Source organism: Haliotis rubra, unplaced genomic scaffold, assembly GCF_003918875.1.
Source record: "Haliotis rubra isolate DU_JTF1 unplaced genomic scaffold, ASM391887v1 Scf73, whole genome shotgun sequence".
Classification (NCBI taxonomy): Eukaryota; Metazoa; Mollusca; class Gastropoda; order Lepetellida; family Haliotidae; genus Haliotis; species Haliotis rubra.
The window spans coordinates 1990467-2009389 of NW_025767446.1; the positions used below are offsets into that span (position 1 = coordinate 1990467).

The following is an 18923-nucleotide window of genomic DNA, read 5'->3' on the forward strand; positions in this document are numbered from 1 at the left end:
GTGATGAAATGGTGAATCGTGGTGTAATAAAGGGACGCAGACAGAGACGCCAGCTGTCTTCAATAATATGTAGAATATGATTTCAACACCACAATACGTAACATCAATGACTCATTTCCTTTTAATACGCTTATTGACTTACGCCAATGGATCTTCTCACCTCACCAAGAAAATATTCATTTCCCGGTATGTGCCTAACATGAAACAGTTTATCAAATGGTGTGTGGTTTCATTTCCACGTGTCCATGCACATATTGTGTATTTAGATATGGACTATAGCAACCCTGGATCGCCTTTCGCTCCGACCAAGGTCATACGTTTAACTCAGGAAACGCTCAATAACGAAGACAAGGTTCATCTCGATCACACGTAAGTTGCTGAATGTACACCGTGAACAACTGATTATGCAATCTATTCATCAGTCTTTGACATGTTCCATACAGTTGGTGTTCGTTGTCTCAGGCGTGTCCGTTTACACACACGTGTGCACTAGCTGCAATGTTGACCCGTTGTGTCTGTAAACCTCATAAGTTATCTTGACATTGCTTGTTCATACATTAATATGAACTGCTGGCTTATACGCCCTTGTATTGAACAAAAGGTTACCATTGAGGAGACTATAAAGTGTTTTACAGAAACAGGCTCTCAAGTGAAATTCGAAGTATATCCTCTGTGTAAATGTGTAGTTACACAGTTCTGTGTTCATCGTAGTACTCTTGTGCTCATACAAGTACACGGCATGTTTCTGTTCACGCTCATTAATAGATTTGACGCACAAATTCATATATGTTTTGCGAGCGAGCTGGCTAAGGCGCCAGGCTAGTGATCCAGCGAGGTTGAGGTGTCGAGATCGAGCCCACCTGTGACCGGGTGTAAAAACCTTGGAGTCAACTTTGTGTGCAGACTTCAGTGTTGTCACAACCCATAGTGTACAGTACACAATCCTGTGCACTTAATCCGTTGGTAAATGACCAGATGATGGCCACATGAATACGTGCAAACACCTAGTTGCGGGTACAGCAACGTGCTGTGAACATGGACAAAGTACTGTGACTATGTGTCCCAGTCCACCCAGCTGTGAATGGGTTCCTCGTTAGGGTGGGAAAGCCACAATAACTCGGTGCGCCTAGTGGCTGCAAGAGTTGTATACTCCCCAGGGAGTTGAGATTGACAATACGATGTGCCGTTGAGATTGACATCCAGCGATCGAGGGAAAAAGTACCAGCGCCTTGAGCATGCACTAGTTGCGTGGATATGTGCGCTATATAAATATCCTATATTAATAACATTCGTATCTGCTCGGTTTGATTAGCGTTTACGTTCTAAATCACACTTACTGTATTTGTAGGTATTGAGTATCAACCATTTGTACTTGCCGGAACATTTATGTACATGTGCGGCATATGCTGTTCTGCAGATGACAGATGTTGCACAAATCTATGACCGGTCATACTTTTGCTGACATAAGCATAAGTTTATGCAGAAATATTATCGGCATTGGCCGCTTAACACGTGAACCTTTGACCCTACGGTATCGACCCTACAGGGGGTGTATTTTTAGTTGTGTGTAATTGCCCTCTTGCCTCACTGTGGCCGATTAGCATTGTTTCGGGATTACGGAATGCCGTTTGAGGCGCATGATTCAATCAACATAATGCCAAACTATCCTGGCAATGAATTAGATGTCGCTCGCCATGACAACCTCGTTGAGGTCATCTGATTCACAGAAGGGTGGTCAGTTTGAAGGTATTTTTTATATTTATGTATTAATGTATTTGTTTAAAAAAAAATTATGTTAAAGTTGTTGTTTAAACACAGTGAAATATATGAAAAATGGAAATATCAGAATATCAATTCACTTCATCTCGCACCAAATCACCAAAGCAAGTTATATCAAGATCTAAAATTAATATCATTATATATATATATATATATATATATATACACATACATACATACATACATACATACATACATACATACATACATACATACATACATACATACATACATACATACATACATACATACATACATACATACATACATACATACATACATATTTTTTATATAGAGAGAGAGTACATTTTTTTTATTACTTTGTCTATGATGAATAAAAAGCTGCAAGTTAACTGAACGATGCCTCTTTAATATCAGTATGTGTTTGTTTGACGCCACATTCAGCAGTAAGACACGTGTACAACACGGTCTGTAAACAATCGAGTCTGGACCAGACAATCCAGTGATTGACACCATGAAATATGATGACAGAGTATGTGTTTTTGCCTACCTGAACATTGTTCGACAATGGCGTTACCGACACCTGTTTTTCACAATGTTTTCACAGAGTAATAGTAGCTCTAAGACGTCCGTACGCATATGTCTCAGTATAGGAGTTAATCTAAGCGTAAGGGGATTCTGCAAATGTATGGCGCTACATTATACAACGTCTTGCTGACTGTTTTTAAATTAAATGTTACAAATACCGCCTTGACCAGCATCTAAATTCTTTTCATCTTTTTAAAACATCGGGCTTTTTGTTTACTCTTTATTATACCATTTTAAAACACAACAACAATTATATAGTGATGGCTTCAGACATTCGCAAACAGGTGGATGGATTCTATCCCAGCAGTCGAAACCTAAACGGTCATTCCTAGTGAGTGAGTATGGTTTTTTCGACGCTTTTAGCAATATTCCAGCAATATCAAGGCGGGGGACACAAGAAATGGGTTTCACACATTGTACCCACGTGGGGAATCGAACCCGGGTCTTCGGCGTGACGAGTGAACGCTTTAACCACTAGGCTACCCCACCGCCCTCATTCCTAATGGGTTCATCACGTTCTTGTCGACATTGCATAATGATACATGCAAAACTACTGGACCAGGTCACAATTACATAAATGTAAATCACACATGTCCTCCACTTGCTAGTACTGAGTGTTTGAATGATACAGAAAGGCTTTGAACGTTGTAACCCTGTTCTAATTAGCTTTTAAGCTTATTTTTATTCAAGCTGCGTAGGTGTTTTGCACGCTTGCTTGGGTTCATGTTATTTGTGACAATGACAAACCCCGACGGTAACACAAGGGGTAACTGCGGGGTAACAGCATACATTAAAAGGAATGTGTGTGCTCAGTCTTCTTATCGGTAAGCAGTCAATTTCTATCTTCATCTGAGCCGTGTTTTTCTGACTGAACATAATCAGAAGACGTGAATAGATTTCAAATCTCATAAATAAGAATTTGGTATCTGAATGAACATGGAAACACATTTTTGGTCTTCCTAATAACGTTTCAACGTAGTTTGTTCCGATTTATCTAGTGATTACTGAGAAAGCGTTATACTTGGTAGAAAAGGATAAAAAGTGTTCTTGTGTCATATCATCATATTTTCTACAGACATCAGTCTGAGCGGCGAACACATGAATAATATCAGCAGTGATTAGTCTGTATGGACAAGCGTGGGCTGTAGGTCTTGGGTGTTGCCACGTGTGCAAAACAATATCCCGGACCAATTTGTACGGAGGGCGGACTTATGCCGTGACACCGGCATCTGACACGAAGCTACATATGTATTTGGGGTGAGGTTTTACCGGGACATATTTATACTGGACACCGTGAAACGACACATTGGCGTATGGTGAAGTACTGACGAAAGAACGGAGTCTGCTCGCGAGACAGAGTTTCGTCTATCAGTCGTTCTTTGTCTCATTAATGTCAGACAAGTTTAACTGTAACGCAAGTTTACAACTTGGAGCCAAGACTAAGAGAAGGTTTCTGCAACGTGAGTGTGTCTTATCCTAATCTGCATCATGATTTTCATCCCTCTCGCTGGGCCTCTCTTTGTCCAGATGTTTATACTATACCGCTATTATACTGTAGTTATACATGTATTTACAATGCACGTGCATTCACTGAATTCAGTCTGGTCATGAACATGATACAATGTACCATTAACCCATTCTTGTACTCGGTCAAGACATTCCAGAAAGGTTAAGGTGGATATTTATATTCAAATATGACACGTTTCTGGTCAGCAGGTTGCCAAGTTTCGAACTCATTCCCCCTTAAGCAGTGGTACTTGCTGGGTCCAAATGATTGACAACTGGGCGTTGTACCGGAATGAACGGGATCATTGATCCTGAAGCTGATCCCTGGATTGTCTGTTCCAGACTCGATTGTTTACAGCTGACGTGGAATTTAGGTGTATCTGTCAGAAGCTATGACATAAGGCAACCGATGCTTGCTGTTGACTGGGAGTGGTGGATTGCACCAGTAACGCAGGATAGATGCCCCTTTCTATGAACACATGGCGTCATCTGTTATTTGAAGTGTACCATTCAAAATATGTTCATGACTAGTTCCACTTAAATTACGCCCTACTGAATCTGTTTCGGCAGATAATTGAAGCTAGTTGTTATCAAGCAAGCATTATGGAATCTGCAGTTGTGAGTGATCAATGTTTCTATACTTTTTCGATATTTCGTTGTGATGTATCTTTTGAATTCCAGCAGTTTTGGAATCATACAGAATATGCTTGCATACTAAGCTCTTTGTTCAGTGTCACCAAACGCTATCCGGATATTTGATAAGGAAAAGGTTTGTCCATGCAGAGACCATATGCCGATATATGGTCTCTGGTCTTTGCAAATGTTTCTAACTTTGATGAAGAAATGACAGGGACTGTTCCACCGTAGGTGATAATATTTTCACAAAAGAAAACAGCCAATCAAGGCAAAACCAAGGTAAGTACGTTGACAAAAAGCATATTCATTTACTTATCGTGGAAGGAGGAAATAAATATCTCGAAACATAAATTTGAACATCCTTTGATTAATTGCGAAAATGTACCATCCTGCTGCAATCGTGTTAACTTGGGTGTTCAAGTAGCATTGAAAACGTGTCTAGATTCACAACTGTTCCCATGCCGGCTAGTAGCAACGAGTAGTAGTCTGAGCTCTGGTGCAATGGTTCATGCATGTAACCCCAGTAACCGAACGCTAACGGAGACGGGCCGACATTCTGTTATTGGTATGGGGAACACAGGTCAAGCCCGGTCAGCAGGACTCTCCTTGAGAGTTTTAGCTCACTAATCATTTAATCTATTTGTCAATACCGACCCCGTTTTACAACCGTGGCACACGCGTGCTCGACATTATTCCTGCATCTGGAAGGCACGTGTGGACTAAGGGACACCCACTTTCTGTACTCTTCCATTTCTTCTTCTGAATGTAACCTTTGCCGTCCTATGCCACACTGATATAAAAAAAATTCAACTTGTAATTCTGAGGTTTTTTCCTTCATTCATTTGGTCTTTATTTCAAATTTCTTTCAAATTCATTTTTTTATGTTTTCATTACAATGGTTATTTTAAAGGTTTTTGAAGGAGAAAATAATCGACGCTACGATTTCGATTCTTTAACGGTGTAATTGAAATTGCAAGGCAATTGTCGAAGTAACGAGAAAAAGTCGAAACGATATTCCAAGTTTTTTCGATAATCTTGATAGAAAAGGGAAAATGTTTGGAATTCCAAAGACATATGATCAAAGTGAAGAGAGAATATAATCCAATTTTTCCGTGATTCCATGATACACCAGGGTTTACCATGACTACATATATCGCAGTGAATCAGATAATGGCCATTCATGCAAGGCTGTGTGATCAGCTGATTTCAAGTCGTGTGTTGTCGTTTTGAAGACCTTTTGCATATTGGTAATTTAAGTGTTGCCAAATTTTGTTCGTTTTCACAATTACAAATTTGAAGCATATTTTCGTTGTAAATGTGTTCAAATCTCGTATTATCGCCAGTTAGGCTTGATGTATGCAATTCCGTTCGGTGGGATTGTGAGGGTCTTGTGTGCAACGAGTGAATTTCGTCAGCCTGTACATATTACAATGTTTGTAAGCACCACAAATATTTAGGATGCATATAGCTGACAGAGCTGACAAATAGGCAGCCACAGAGGAATTATGTCAATGATGACCAACATATCATGATACAATATGTTTAAAAATGATTATACAATTTAAAAGGAGTAGACATCACAAACGTCCTTTTTGTATCTGTGCATGGTGTATAAAATGATGCATGGATGAATGGTGGATATGAGTTGCAAATGTCTGCAATTATTACATTTCAATTTTAAAATGAAGTTTTACGTCACATCGGCATTATGAATATGAATACTATAAGAAGTTAACAGTATTTTTGCAGACACAGAAGAGACTATTTGTAGTATAAATTCATATTCAAGGGTTTCTTATTGTTATGTTACTGTTGCTCTTTCTGAGCTTGTTGGTAACATTCACGTTCTTACTTTCCAAGTTCACACGAGAGTTACTTCCCTTCCCTCGCCCTGCTCAGTCTGTTGTACATACCTACCACTGCACTTACAACAGTTACTATAATTGTTCATAGTTTAAAAAACGAAATATGTTGATTATAAATGTCAGTCGCTTTAATGATGAACAATGGTGTGTGTGAGTGTGTGTGTGTGTGTGCGTGCGTGCGTGCGTGTGTGTGTGTGTGTGTGTGTGTGTGTGTGTGTGTGTGTGTGTGTGTGTGTGTGTGATTTTACTGACTTTCAGTGTCTGCGAATAGTTTGGCTTCGCAAAGATCTGAATAGTATTAGTCATGACCAAGATCATATTCAGTACAAAATTAATGTTTAATATACATGATGTATTTCAGATTAAACAGAATATTTGCAGTACGGGATAAATGAATTAACGAAAGAAGATTTTGACGGGAAATGACGTCAAAGGAGGAAGAAATCCAGAAACCAAACGGTAAGCTATATTACCCTCAATTTTCAATACACTTCCGATGTCACCATGACATACTCGGGCTTAATGCGATGTAGGTATATCACAGTCCCATAAGCAGTAATTAGGCATAACTGGTCACTGGGTCGTTAACTGTGCGTAATGGAGGCTTGCACACAGCTGAACAAAGGATTTATTAATGAGCGTTTATTTATGTAAATTCTCCGACACGTCTGATGCTGACGATGAATTTCATTACATTTTTCTCTGTCCTTTCTTCAAACATCATCGGAAAACGCATATACAAAACCATGTTAAAAAAACCAATGGGCTAATAGTTAACGAATTGTTTAAATGTAAACAAATTAATGCTTAATAAAAACAATGTATATTCTGCAATACCATTATAAAATGGTACAATCTTCCATGTAAACCATCCAGCCATCCTATGTACACTTAACTGTATACGTGTATCTCTTATTTTGAGTATCATGGCCTGGGAGTCACGGCAACGTTAGAATACAATTCTGCGTTTCAGGTCGTTTTCAGAACTCTGCACATATATCCTGACTATTAAGTTACGCTATTTTTTATTTAATTTAGAACATAGCGTTGTTGTACAAATAATTTGGAAATTGATTTTTCACTTTTCAGTTCCGATATGGCGCACAAAGCGATACCAGATGGCCATCCTGTACTGCCTTGCCTTTGTTGTACAAGGTATCCTCATGTACAACCTCAGCATCGCCATAGTGTGCATGGTGAAGCATGAGCCGCAGTACAACGAGATCCACACTGAGGCGTTAGTGTCCAATGACACCACAAGAAACGATACCATGGTGAAAGAGGTATCATTCCACGTATCTCAGTTGAGCATGATAAAATATGATAACTGGGTTAGTGATATTAAATTCAGTGACACACGTTACCGCCCACGATGCCGTGTTGAAAGAAGAGAATATTGAACCAAGTCAAAATTGTGGAACAAAATTGTTATAAGTTATAGTGCGCATATATTAGGCAATAACAGAAGATTGATGGTGTCTCTCGGATACATACTAAAGACAATGTCATATTAAAGTCTACAGCAATGAGTACTACTAGTAGTTAAACATTATGCCACAAACAGGATATAATCAAAACTGTTATGAAACGTATTCGATTTGTGGACATGTGTACTCAATACAATAGCTATCAAAATACTCACTTAGCACCCAATCATATTGTTTTTACTACTTAATCTCTCGCGTTTATTGGATTCATGGCCCGTGGTATCTGTTGTTCTTACTCTTCACCTGACCTCACCCAATTATGTGCCACTTGTTATCAATCACGGGCTGTTGTTAAGTTCATCTTCTGTGTGTTACAGAAGACCATTATCACCTTAAGCATTTTCATAGGGCGGTGAGTTCCGGTGGTCCAAACAGCTTCAAGGTCTGCTTCTTGGTGCTATGTTCTGGGGCTACATGGCAGGCCAGATACCCGCCGGATGGCTGAGCCAGAGGTACGGTGCTCGGATGGTTGTTGGCCTGGGAGTTGGAGGTGCGTCCGTCGTCACCCTTCTCTCCCCATTAGCAGCAAGAACAAATCACTATCTCTTCCTGGTCACCAGGCTGTTATTTGGAGCATTGCTGGTACGTTGAAGATCTTTGTCAATACTTTAATATAATTCAAAATTGATCAATCAAATGTAGAATTTGAACCATAAACTGATCATGTTTGACAATGGATTATTTCAGACAGTGATTTACCCCAGTTTGGCAACTTTCTGGTCCAAGTGGGCACCGCCGAGCGAATACAGCCGACTTTTAACTATAAGTCTTCTAGGCGAGTTCAATGATAAATTTGATGACCGTGAAACTATTTTGTGTGCACGAATATCATAAGCTGATTTGTAAAAAAACTTTATGACCGGAACGTATTTTACATAAAATCATCTTTAAAACATGTACAGATTGCTATACAAATTAGAAATCTGGTTGAAATGAAATCTGAAGGACCTAGGCGTCATTCCTTTAACTATGTGAATCTCAAAGAGACTCTGAGTAACCATATTACAAGAACAGAACAACAAACTACCAAACTACCAAACCACCAAAATCCCACTACCAGTTTTGGAATGACGTTTTCCCTAAAAAGTCAACGTCATAGATAAAGGTTATATAATTGCGTCCCAAACTGAACTTCACAATTATTATGTATGCGTAACAACCATGTTCAGTTTTTCATCCTCTCTGTCAAATTTCTCATAGGGCCTGACACAATAAACCGGGCACACATTTTTATCGATGTCAATATAGATGTATTGCAAACAAACCCATTGTCTTGGATATGTACCAATATCATGTTGTCTATGTTACAGGGTGTACCATAGGCAATGCCATCGTGTTTCCACTTGGTGGAATACTTTGCGGCGATGACGTCAGCCTTGGATGGCCATTTGTATTCTATATAACTGGTTAGTTTCCTTGTGGGACGTCACTCCATGATATGAGTGAACAATAATAATAACATTATGCAACAAATACAATTAATGTTAATACTAACATGCCATATTGGCTTTACATCCACACGTGGTGCGTTTGAAACGGGACTGCAATTGCTAATTTGTATATATATCGGCGATGATTCAGGTAAACGTTTACTCGTGTTTTGGTTGAACAACAGACCTCCCAACAGTAACCGACGATAAATTACTGTTTTCCCTTGTCCCATGACTGACAGCCAAGTAATGCATTTATAGTTTCCTTGTATGAAAGTCATCGATGTGTTTTTAAACTTTGTTCACACAATTCTGATCCGATTGCATCACTATTTGCTCTCAAAATCGTTATCTTAAACGATGTTGAAATACCGTTTTTGTGTATGTAATGTTTCTGTACTGTATTTATGACAGAATCGTTGCACAAATATCTTTCTCTGGATATGTATCTGCACCAACGTGAGATATACGATTGTTACTCTATAAGTCAGAGTATTGTGGTACTATTTTGTACGCTAGGTGGAGTATCTGCAATATGGAGCATGCTGTGGATTTTCTTTGCTCGAAACACCCCATCTCAAACCCCGGGTATATCGGCAGAGGAAGTAGAATACATTGAAGCAAGTCTCAGACACCGGGTGTCCATGAAAAGAGTGAGTTCTAAACTGAAACATACATAAGTCTGAGGCATTGCTTAATCTTTGAAGATTTAATCAACAATTTCATACATCTTGTGTCATGGCCTTGTCCAAAGATAAGGTGACCCATGATATCACTGCTTTTGACTGTAAAAGTAGTGTTTGTTTAGTGTGGAGACTGAAACAGGCTTAAAGTTCATTAAGCCGGATGTGCATGTAACATTGTTATAAAGAAGGCATACTCATCATGTTGTGCATTAGATAGAACTTGGTACAGCTTTAGAAACACGCCATACATTGATGGAATCAAACCATAGCTACTACTTTCTGATTAAGGTAGCAAAATTCATTAGGCATTTTGTTGTAACTTGCACTGCATATGAAACGATTTTCTGCAAATTTGAAAGTACACATTCGTAGGCAACGAATGTTCTCTTTGACTTGAAAGCTGTAACTGAAGTCATGCTTTTTGCGATTTTGGTCCAAATGGCAGTGAACACATTCCAGTAACGGATACACACAAAGGTTTGAAGATTGAAAGGATACTGTTGGGTATTAAGATGTTCTATTTTGCTCTATGTAAGTTATCAATATTTAACATTTAATATACCACGAGAAACCTACATTCTTACAGTTTGTAACCAGATGCTATTGTTGATTCTAGGTTCGAACAACACCATGGAGAAAGATGTTCACTTCCAGACCCGTCTTTGCCGTCATCGCAACCCATTTCCTCGCCAACTTCGTCCTCTACATGCTGCTAACTAAAGCGCCCACTTACTTCAACGAGATCTTAAAGCTCGACATCAAAGCTGTGAGTTGCAATGTAACAGTTCCATTCTTTGCCCCTGCAATGTGCTCTGTTGAAACCGACATACCGTTCTTCGCTTCCTGTGTGTTGTTTCATATTGGTATGTGTCAAATCTTTGAACCACATAATGCTATTTTTCGTTGCTGTTTTGTATCAGGTACCAAGTTACATGTTGCAAGGAGGGCAAATAACTTTCAGGAACTAGCAACACGTTGTACTGTAGTGTAGTGTGTGTGTCACTTGGCGATAGCGTCAGTTGGGCAGATCAAACCGCGATCAAACTCACATTCCCGTCCAACATGCATGCATCCATCCATCCATTCAAGCTTCCATCCACACGGACTCTCTCTCTCTCTCTCTCTCTCTCTCTCTCTCTCTCTCTCTCTCTCTCTCTCTCTCTCTCTCTCTCTCTCTCTCTCTCTCTCTCTCTCTCTCTCTCTCTCTCTCTCTCTCTCTCACACACACACATTCCTTTGAGACTTTTAACTCGACATTTTATTGATGCGTTTTGCTTTCCAGAACGGTGTATATTCAATGCTTCCAATAATCTGTATGGGCGTAACCGTTTTTGCTGGTGGGCACATATGTGACTTCTTTATCTCCAGGAAGATCTTCAGTGTTGGAGTGTCCAGGAAAATTGTAAATGTTCTAGGTGGGTACAGAGTGATACTGGCATATTTCATTGTATTTCTGTCCCAACGCATTGTGGTCTATTTGTGCATTTTCAACTTCTTCCCTAACATATCGATTTCATAAATTATGTATTTTGTTTTCATTCATATGTATTGTTATACATTTTAATCATAATCATGGCCATATGCTGTTACAATATCGTTGATTACATGCATGTTGAATTAATGGATTTTCGATCCAATGTTTACCATCCTCTTACTTAAAACGGTACTAATCTCTGTGACGTTCAGCTAACGCTCTGATTTTCATACTTTACATCCAGGTACAGCATTTCCCGGGATCTTTATGGTGATCTTGGCTCAGGCAGAGCAGGGCCAAGTCGTATTCGGTGTATCGTTCATGTGTCTGACACTCGGCTTCATGGGCTTCGGCTTTAGTTCCTACGTCATTAACTACGGTGACATCGCGTTGCAGTATGCCGGCACGCTGTCCGGTATAGGCAACGCCATCAGCTCCTTACCAGGGGTAGCAGCCCCGTATGTTGTGTCAGAGCTCACCCCAAATGTAAGTCACATTAAGTCATGTGTAATAATAATAACGATAATAATAATAATAAGTAGTCAAACCAACCACACTGGAGATGGGACTTGCCCCAAGGGGAAGGCACAGCACCCGATCAAGATTATCTTGGTCAAACCATCTCAAAACCACACTACTAGAGTGTGCGAAAGCGACAGGATGGCCTGATAATCCACGCATAAACGGCAAGTCGCTCAAGCTGCATTGGGACAATGCCATGCCCATGTATGCTTTCCTGACGGAGCAAAATCTCCGAGATCAATTCCGGCGGCTTAAAAATCTCATGCCCCGTGAGCCAGTTCAACCCACAACTGGTGTCCGTTTGCATGAGCAGAATGCTCAAGTGGCAGCAGACCAAAAACTTCTGATGGACGTCCGCGTTAACCTCTCTCCTCTTCCTGGTGGAAACTCTTCCGGCGTAGAGCCAATTGGCCCCGAAATTTCGGAACCTCACTCTTTCTCTTCCTCTTCCTCAGTTACAGATCTTTCCGAAAATCCTGTGTATATTTTGTTTCATTCTACTTATGATGAAATATCTGACATAGCTTCAGAAGAACGGAGGCCAATTAAACAAACAACTGAATCTTTTCCCAAAATGAAATTAATTTATTAAATGATATTATTTCTATGAAACTTTCTGCGGACTGTTCGTTACATGAAGTGAATTGTTGTGTCTATGCTGCCGCTCGAACCTTGGAGAAACTTCACACAGTTTCCAAAGAAAACACATCCAGTCCTATGAACAATACACCAAAGAAAAATCGGTTCAAGTAAAATTAACAGAATCTAGAAAATTCATTTCCTGGATAGAGCTTTGCCTGAAGTTAAGATCAAAAGGGAGTCCCATGTCTAAACGACGAAAGTCAATTTGGAGAAAATTAAAATGTCAGTATAAGACAACAAAAGGAAAAATACTTCTCCAAATTGTCGATTCCCTTAAGGCCAAAATAAAGGTTTGGACTGAAAGAAAGAGAAAATGGGAAAAGAAAAATAAATTCATCAAACAGAATAAACTTTTTAGAAATAATGAAAAACACTTCTACAGGCAACTTAAAATAAACGGTGATGGTGAGCATGATAAGCGGCCTCCCATGGATGCCAATGAAAGGTTCTGGAAACAGTTGTGGTCTGTACCCGGCGACTGTAAACTTGAGGCTCCATGGGTCCGTGATCATGACCATGCAATGCATGAGAAAGTAACTAGGTCGTTTGTCTACTACATCTCACCAGACTGCCTGAGAAGTGTTATCAAAAAGTCCAAAACTAATACAGCTCCAGGGCCTGATGGCATTCGAAACAGGTACTGGAAACTGTTCCCCTGTGTCCAAACACCATTACTTCACTGCTTCAATACTCTCGTGGACACAGGGCATGTTCCTCCGTGGACTTGCAAAGGTCGCACAATACTCCTTCCCAAGAAAGGAAACTTGACTGATCCCAAAAACTTCCGCCCTATCACATGTTTAAATACACAATGCAAATTATTCACAGGGTGTTTGACAAACCTCGTGTCATCATACTGCTCTGCTAATGATATAATTTATAGAGAGCAGAAGGGAGCGAGAAAGGGATGTTGGGGGTGCAAGGATCAACTTCTTGTACAGAAAATGACTTTGGAAGAGGCTATAACATATCACTGCAACCTCTCCATGTGCTGGATTGACTACAAACAAGCATATGACACTGTCCCTCATGAATGGATTCTGAAGTCTCTTCGTTGTATTGACCTCCCTGAGCGACTACTTGATTTACTCAAGTCTTTAATGAGTTGCTGGTCGACTCAACTTGAGATGTACTCGCAAGGGCAGGTGCAGACTTCGGAATCTATTCCAATCAGAAGGGGAATTTTCCAGGGGGACTCCTTCAGTCCTTTGCTTTTTTGTTTGATCTTACTGCTCAACAGAGAGGAGGGATACCATCCTCGACCACCTCAGCACAGATCCCCAACACCACTTACTCATCTTCTTTACATCGATGACATCGAGCTCCTTGCCAAAGGAGATACCAATTTGAAAGAACAGGTTCTCCTTGTCGAGTCCTTTTCTAATGATGTTGGCATGACATTTGGACTCGACAAATGTAATACTCTTCATGTAAAACGTGGCAAGGTAGTTAATGGTGGATCGGCCACGTTACAGGGGTGGGGGTGGGGAGTTATTGAGCATCCTGGGAAGATCAGGCCTACACCTATCTTGGAATGCAAGTTCGAGACAAGCTCCAGAATGCCCAAATTCAAGACAAACTTCGGGCCGAGTACAAATCTCGCTTAAAGTATATCTAGAGCTCAGAGCTAAATGCTCAAAACAAGGTCAAGGCCACCAATACTTTTGCTGTGCCAGTCCTCTCCTATTCCTTTGGAGTAGTTGATTGAACAAAACAAGACATTCAGAGTCTTAACCGCCTGACCAGAAGGATCATGTCTGATAACAGAGCCCACCACCCTCGTCCCTCTCTCAACCGTTTATACATGCCAATCAATTCTCGAGGTCGGGGTTTGATTAATGTGGACTTCATGATAAAATTCTTTTGTGTACTTTTGCACATATTTATATATCGGATGATCCTCTGGTGATGCATGTGAAGACTCATGATGAAAGCAAAGCATTCCACAAATATTTTAAGCGTGCCAAGGTTGTTGGACAGAATCTGAAATTTGAGGTTGATTTTGCTGATGGTGATGTACTGCTGGACGGTACAGCAATGGGAGTAAACCAGGTGAAGTCCTTCACCAAGTCTGCCCAGAGTCGGTCTATTGTGGTGAGGCTTTCTGAGGAGCCATTGCATCGTGTGTACATGCAGTGTGTGGAACAGAATAGCAATGCCATCGACTCCTTCGCCTGGATGAAGTCGGCTGGGCTTAAATGTGAAACCGAGGGCTTCCTTTTTGCTGCTCAGGACCAGTCACTTCCCACTCGTAATCGCCTAAATGTGATTCTTAAAGAAAATATCAATATGAAATGTCGATTATGTAATGACTTTACAGAGACTTCCAACATCTTGTCGGTGGATGCCCTTCTTTGGCACAAACAGCATATCTTAAACGACATGATGGCATGGCTCGTTGCTTTTACTACCGTCTCCGATATGTCTGTGGCTTTGACTCCGAGGTCCATCCATGGTACGACCCTGAACATGTCCAGGGCGTCATGGAAAATGATGCTTTCAAACCTCTGTGGAATAGGCCCATATACAGCCTCAGAAGAATTCCTGCCAACAAACCTGATCTTGTCCTTTTTGATAAAGCTAATGAATTTATTTATATCATTGAAATTTCTGTCCCTTTTGACACCAGTGTGATTGGCAAGATTCAGGAAAAGCATGATAAATATGCGGACCTCGCCTTTGAATGTCTCGCTTGCATCCCAAGAACACTGTCGTCAGGCTCCCCATTGTTCTCGGTGCCCTTGGTTTGGTACCTCCTGAACTCTTGGCGCAGATCAGGAGAGTGCCCGGGTTCTCCACCGGGAGCACAGCCCTTCTGACACTCTGGGTAATGCAGACGGCTGCAGTGTTTGGGAGCCTTCATATTCTCCGAAACGTTCTTGGTGGGTTTGACTAAGCAGTGTTTCCTGGGAGAAGTCCCATTCGCTGTCTGGGCTGGGTGTAGAGGGGCAAGGACCCTGAGCTGATGATGAGCCTTACCAGCCTGACTCAGCCAGGATCACCCGAACCCTCTCTGCTGCATACTATCTTTAATCTGTAAAACATAATAATAAGCCCTTGGTTTGTTACCTCCTGCTCTCTTTCTAGTGGAAGTATAGCTTTAATGTAGATTGTGGGAATAGTGGACACTTCAACACAGAACACATACTGAAAACACGCTGACACAACTAAGCTCTTGTTAAAGCTTATGTCGTCTACAGATCTTGGTTGCATGGTGATTGATTACTATAATGAATTTGTGTCTGCATATTATCCAAAATGATCATTGTCAAACATTGACATCCTTCTAGTGCTATCACATGGGTTATGTTTTAATGACGGCCGCAGATCAGTGTATCGTGAAGGGGGCGGTTCCATCGAGTAAGAGTTGTTCAGAATGAATAACTGTTTTTGTATTTCATCTCGAAATGAAGCCAGGAAAGTTAATTAACTCCATTCCGTACAGATCCAATGTTGTGACAAGAAAAAAGGACAACGAGGTGTTGGTCTTGTTGAATGATTAGCCCTAAATCATGATTTCTGGTCCATTGCGCATGTATTTGCCCCTTACAGAGCATGACAAAAGGAGTCGAACGAGGTCATCGGCACACTGATGCCTGGAATGAAAAGATATTGCCAGTGTTGTTTCGTCATCAGGTCGTCTGTCAAACACAATACCAATGTCGACATGATACATTTTGCGTTTACCTCAAGAAATGCGTTCACTAGAAATTTGGTGAATAATTGTTTGGTCAATTACTCGAACGTTCCAGTTTTGAAGTGTTTTTGTGATAAATACTCTATGTCCTCATATCATCAAAATTGAGATATATTCAGTGGGGAAGATTTAATGATGCGTGGAACCCGAATCGGCAGTGTCCTTTTCTCTCTCATTTTTTGCTGTTTAACGTCGCACTTATCAATGTTCCTGTTATATGGCGGGGTATTACTAATTCCTTCTTTCAGATTGTGACGTATAAGGCACAATCAAAGACTTTGATGAATTCTGTTTCAGCGTGTAATCTCCCAATCATGCATACGCCTAACACTTTTCTTTGACGACACGTAGACGTCACAGAGGTGTATGCATATTTTTATTACTCAAATTCTTTCAACATGTTCCAAATCCATATTTACCATCTGAGTATTCCGATTTTACACATATGAGATGTAGATTATGTTTCTGAATAGTGGAAACATCAACACAGACCCATACTGAAAACAATAAAACTCATCTGAGCATTCCGGTTTTCACTTGCTTACATGTTCAATAGTACCATGGGATGTTTCCTTTTCAGGGTACCCGACAGGAATGGCAACTGGCTTTCTACGTCACTGCTGCAATAGCAGGACTTTCGGCCCTTGTTTTTATCCTGTTTGGTTCCGGTGAGCTGCAGCCATGGGCAAAACCACAATCAACACAGGAAGTAATATTCATCGAAAAACCAAATCAAAATATATCAGTTTCGATGGTAAAGCATCCAAAAGACTTAGACAATTCACGTATATGAAAGAAATATGAATGAAAGACCAACACAAAACTAAACATCTTTGAATCACAAGTTCACTTTGGAGGGATTACATGTTCATTAATTTTATCTTTAAGTGTATATTAATAAGTACTTTAACACACCTAAACGAAGCTGACGTTAATCTGAAGCACACGAGGCGTCGGACATGATATCGAAACTACCAGCACTCTCATTGTGATGAACTGATGACCTAATATTTTTTAAGAGTACCAGTGACTGATTCTCGTACAAAAGGGTATGATTCCTGGATTTCGTGGGTGCCGATCTAACAGACCTCGAGAACTGATGCAGCACTTGTTTCTTGCAACCCTCAAACCAATACGGAGTTATTGGACCAGGACCATAATCAGAGTGAAACGTGCAAGGATTGCTGCTTCCTGGCACCATTAGCAGAAGTACCAGTGATCTTGACATATGTTTACCAGATAAACGCCTCTTTGGCATGTGATGGAAATCATCTGCCTCTCAGATCGCCTCAGCCTTTAGAAAAATACATTTTTTGCAATGTTTCCTTTCCGTTTTGATAAGCGATCATATGAAGTGTAATGGCAAATATTAATTTCTCGTTAGTATCGAATCTACAAAACTATTTGATATAGATATAGCATGTGTTTTTCAGTGTCTTTGTAGTATAGACGAATAGGATTTATTGTAAATGTTACACGTTTTATAAGTTTTTGTGCTTTACAGAGAATGAGAGAAGTGAGAGAATGTATGCTTCCAATTATAAAATACGTATCTTCCTCCATAAGAATGAGCATCCAATTACCAGTCGCAATTTTCACTGCTGTTGTCATTCAGAATTGTCTTATTGCCTTTGTCCGTTGTTCCAAATTGTCGTTGTTACTCTTTGTCATTTGTATGTATACTTCTACATCAGCTGCGTGTGTCATTCACCTCATGCAGAAGCGAACACACGGTCACATATTGGTTTTGTATCAAGAAAGGAATAAATTGACGTCCGTGCATGCAGACTTGCTGGTCGTGTATATTATTCTTAAATATCGAAGATTGTATTCAGTTTTTTCATAATATCGCTTTATGTAGACATACTAACCCTACTTGAACGTGTTTGGGTTATTTTTCATTCATTTATTCGACAAAACTGAAAATAATCGAAGTCGGAGAAGAATGAAGGTTTATTATCACACATATCAAGAGTGGGGATAGGTCAAAGACATCATCACATATATAGAGGATACTAAAGGACCTTCCGTGTAATACCATTTTTAATACACGAGTTAATGATTTTCACGAGTTTAATAAGAATGGTATTTCATGGAAGCGAGTTTAGTATTCTGTTTATTACTCTCCAACATAAATTGGTGGAAACTGCCTACAGTGTGATGACTCTCACCTTTTCGGGAGTCAAGCAAGGTCTAATACCATTGTGACAAAGGTATGAGCATTGTGACGTCATAACTGTAAACCATTATGACATTATACGTCTAGCGGTATTACACTAGTGTATTATTGCCGTAAAGATATTAAACTGCAGTATCTTCCTCGGTGCAATAAATGGACCATACCTCATACATAGGATTGGAGACATAAATTAAGAAGACATACACGTAAGTGATTTTGTCACTCGTTTATTCCGCAACTGATAAGTTCAATTTTATAAGTCATTATACGGCAGAATTTCGTTCACATGCACACGCCATATCTGAAAGTAAACCAGCATTTCGGACACTGGTTGGTTAAATTGTTGAACCTTTGCAGCTACGTATTATCGTTGCATGCACTATATTCTGTTAATCGGAGACTGAATAGAATCGAGTAACTGAACATTAGGAAAACGCTGCTATTTGTGGATGCCTGTTCAAGGCCACATAT

At 40.1% G+C, this 18923-nt stretch overlaps 1 protein-coding gene across 1 annotated transcript; it reads left to right on the top strand.

Moving 5' to 3' along the window:
* The first annotated feature begins 325 nt into the window (after positions 1 to 325).
* Positions 326 to 18061, top strand: LOC124259605 (uncharacterized transporter slc-17.2-like). The gene is made up of 10 exons (XM_046693766.1): positions 326 to 369; positions 6697 to 6794; positions 7425 to 7618; positions 8171 to 8404; positions 9133 to 9228; positions 9772 to 9905; positions 10555 to 10704; positions 11221 to 11353; positions 11657 to 11898; positions 16854 to 18061. The coding sequence occupies exons 4-10, from the start codon at positions 8260 to 8262 to the stop codon at positions 17064 to 17066; spliced, it is 1113 nt and encodes a 370-aa protein (XP_046549722.1). The 5' UTR covers positions 326 to 369; positions 6697 to 6794; positions 7425 to 7618; positions 8171 to 8259; the 3' UTR covers positions 17067 to 18061.
* The last annotated feature ends 862 nt before the right edge of the window (positions 18062 to 18923 follow it).

Bases quoted from the DNA above. Each gene is read 5' to 3' on its own strand.
- LOC124259605 (XM_046693766.1), top strand. From the start codon at position 8,260: ATGGCTGAGCCAGAGGTACGGTGCTCGGATGGTTGTTGGCCTGGGAGT. The intron at 8,405-9,132 runs GTACGTTGAAGA...TCTATGTTACAG, and splicing joins TGTTATTTGGAGCATTGCTG to GGTGTACCATAGGCAATGCC. The intron at 11,899-16,853 runs GTAAGTCACATT...TTTCCTTTTCAG, and splicing joins TGTCAGAGCTCACCCCAAAT to GGTACCCGACAGGAATGGCA.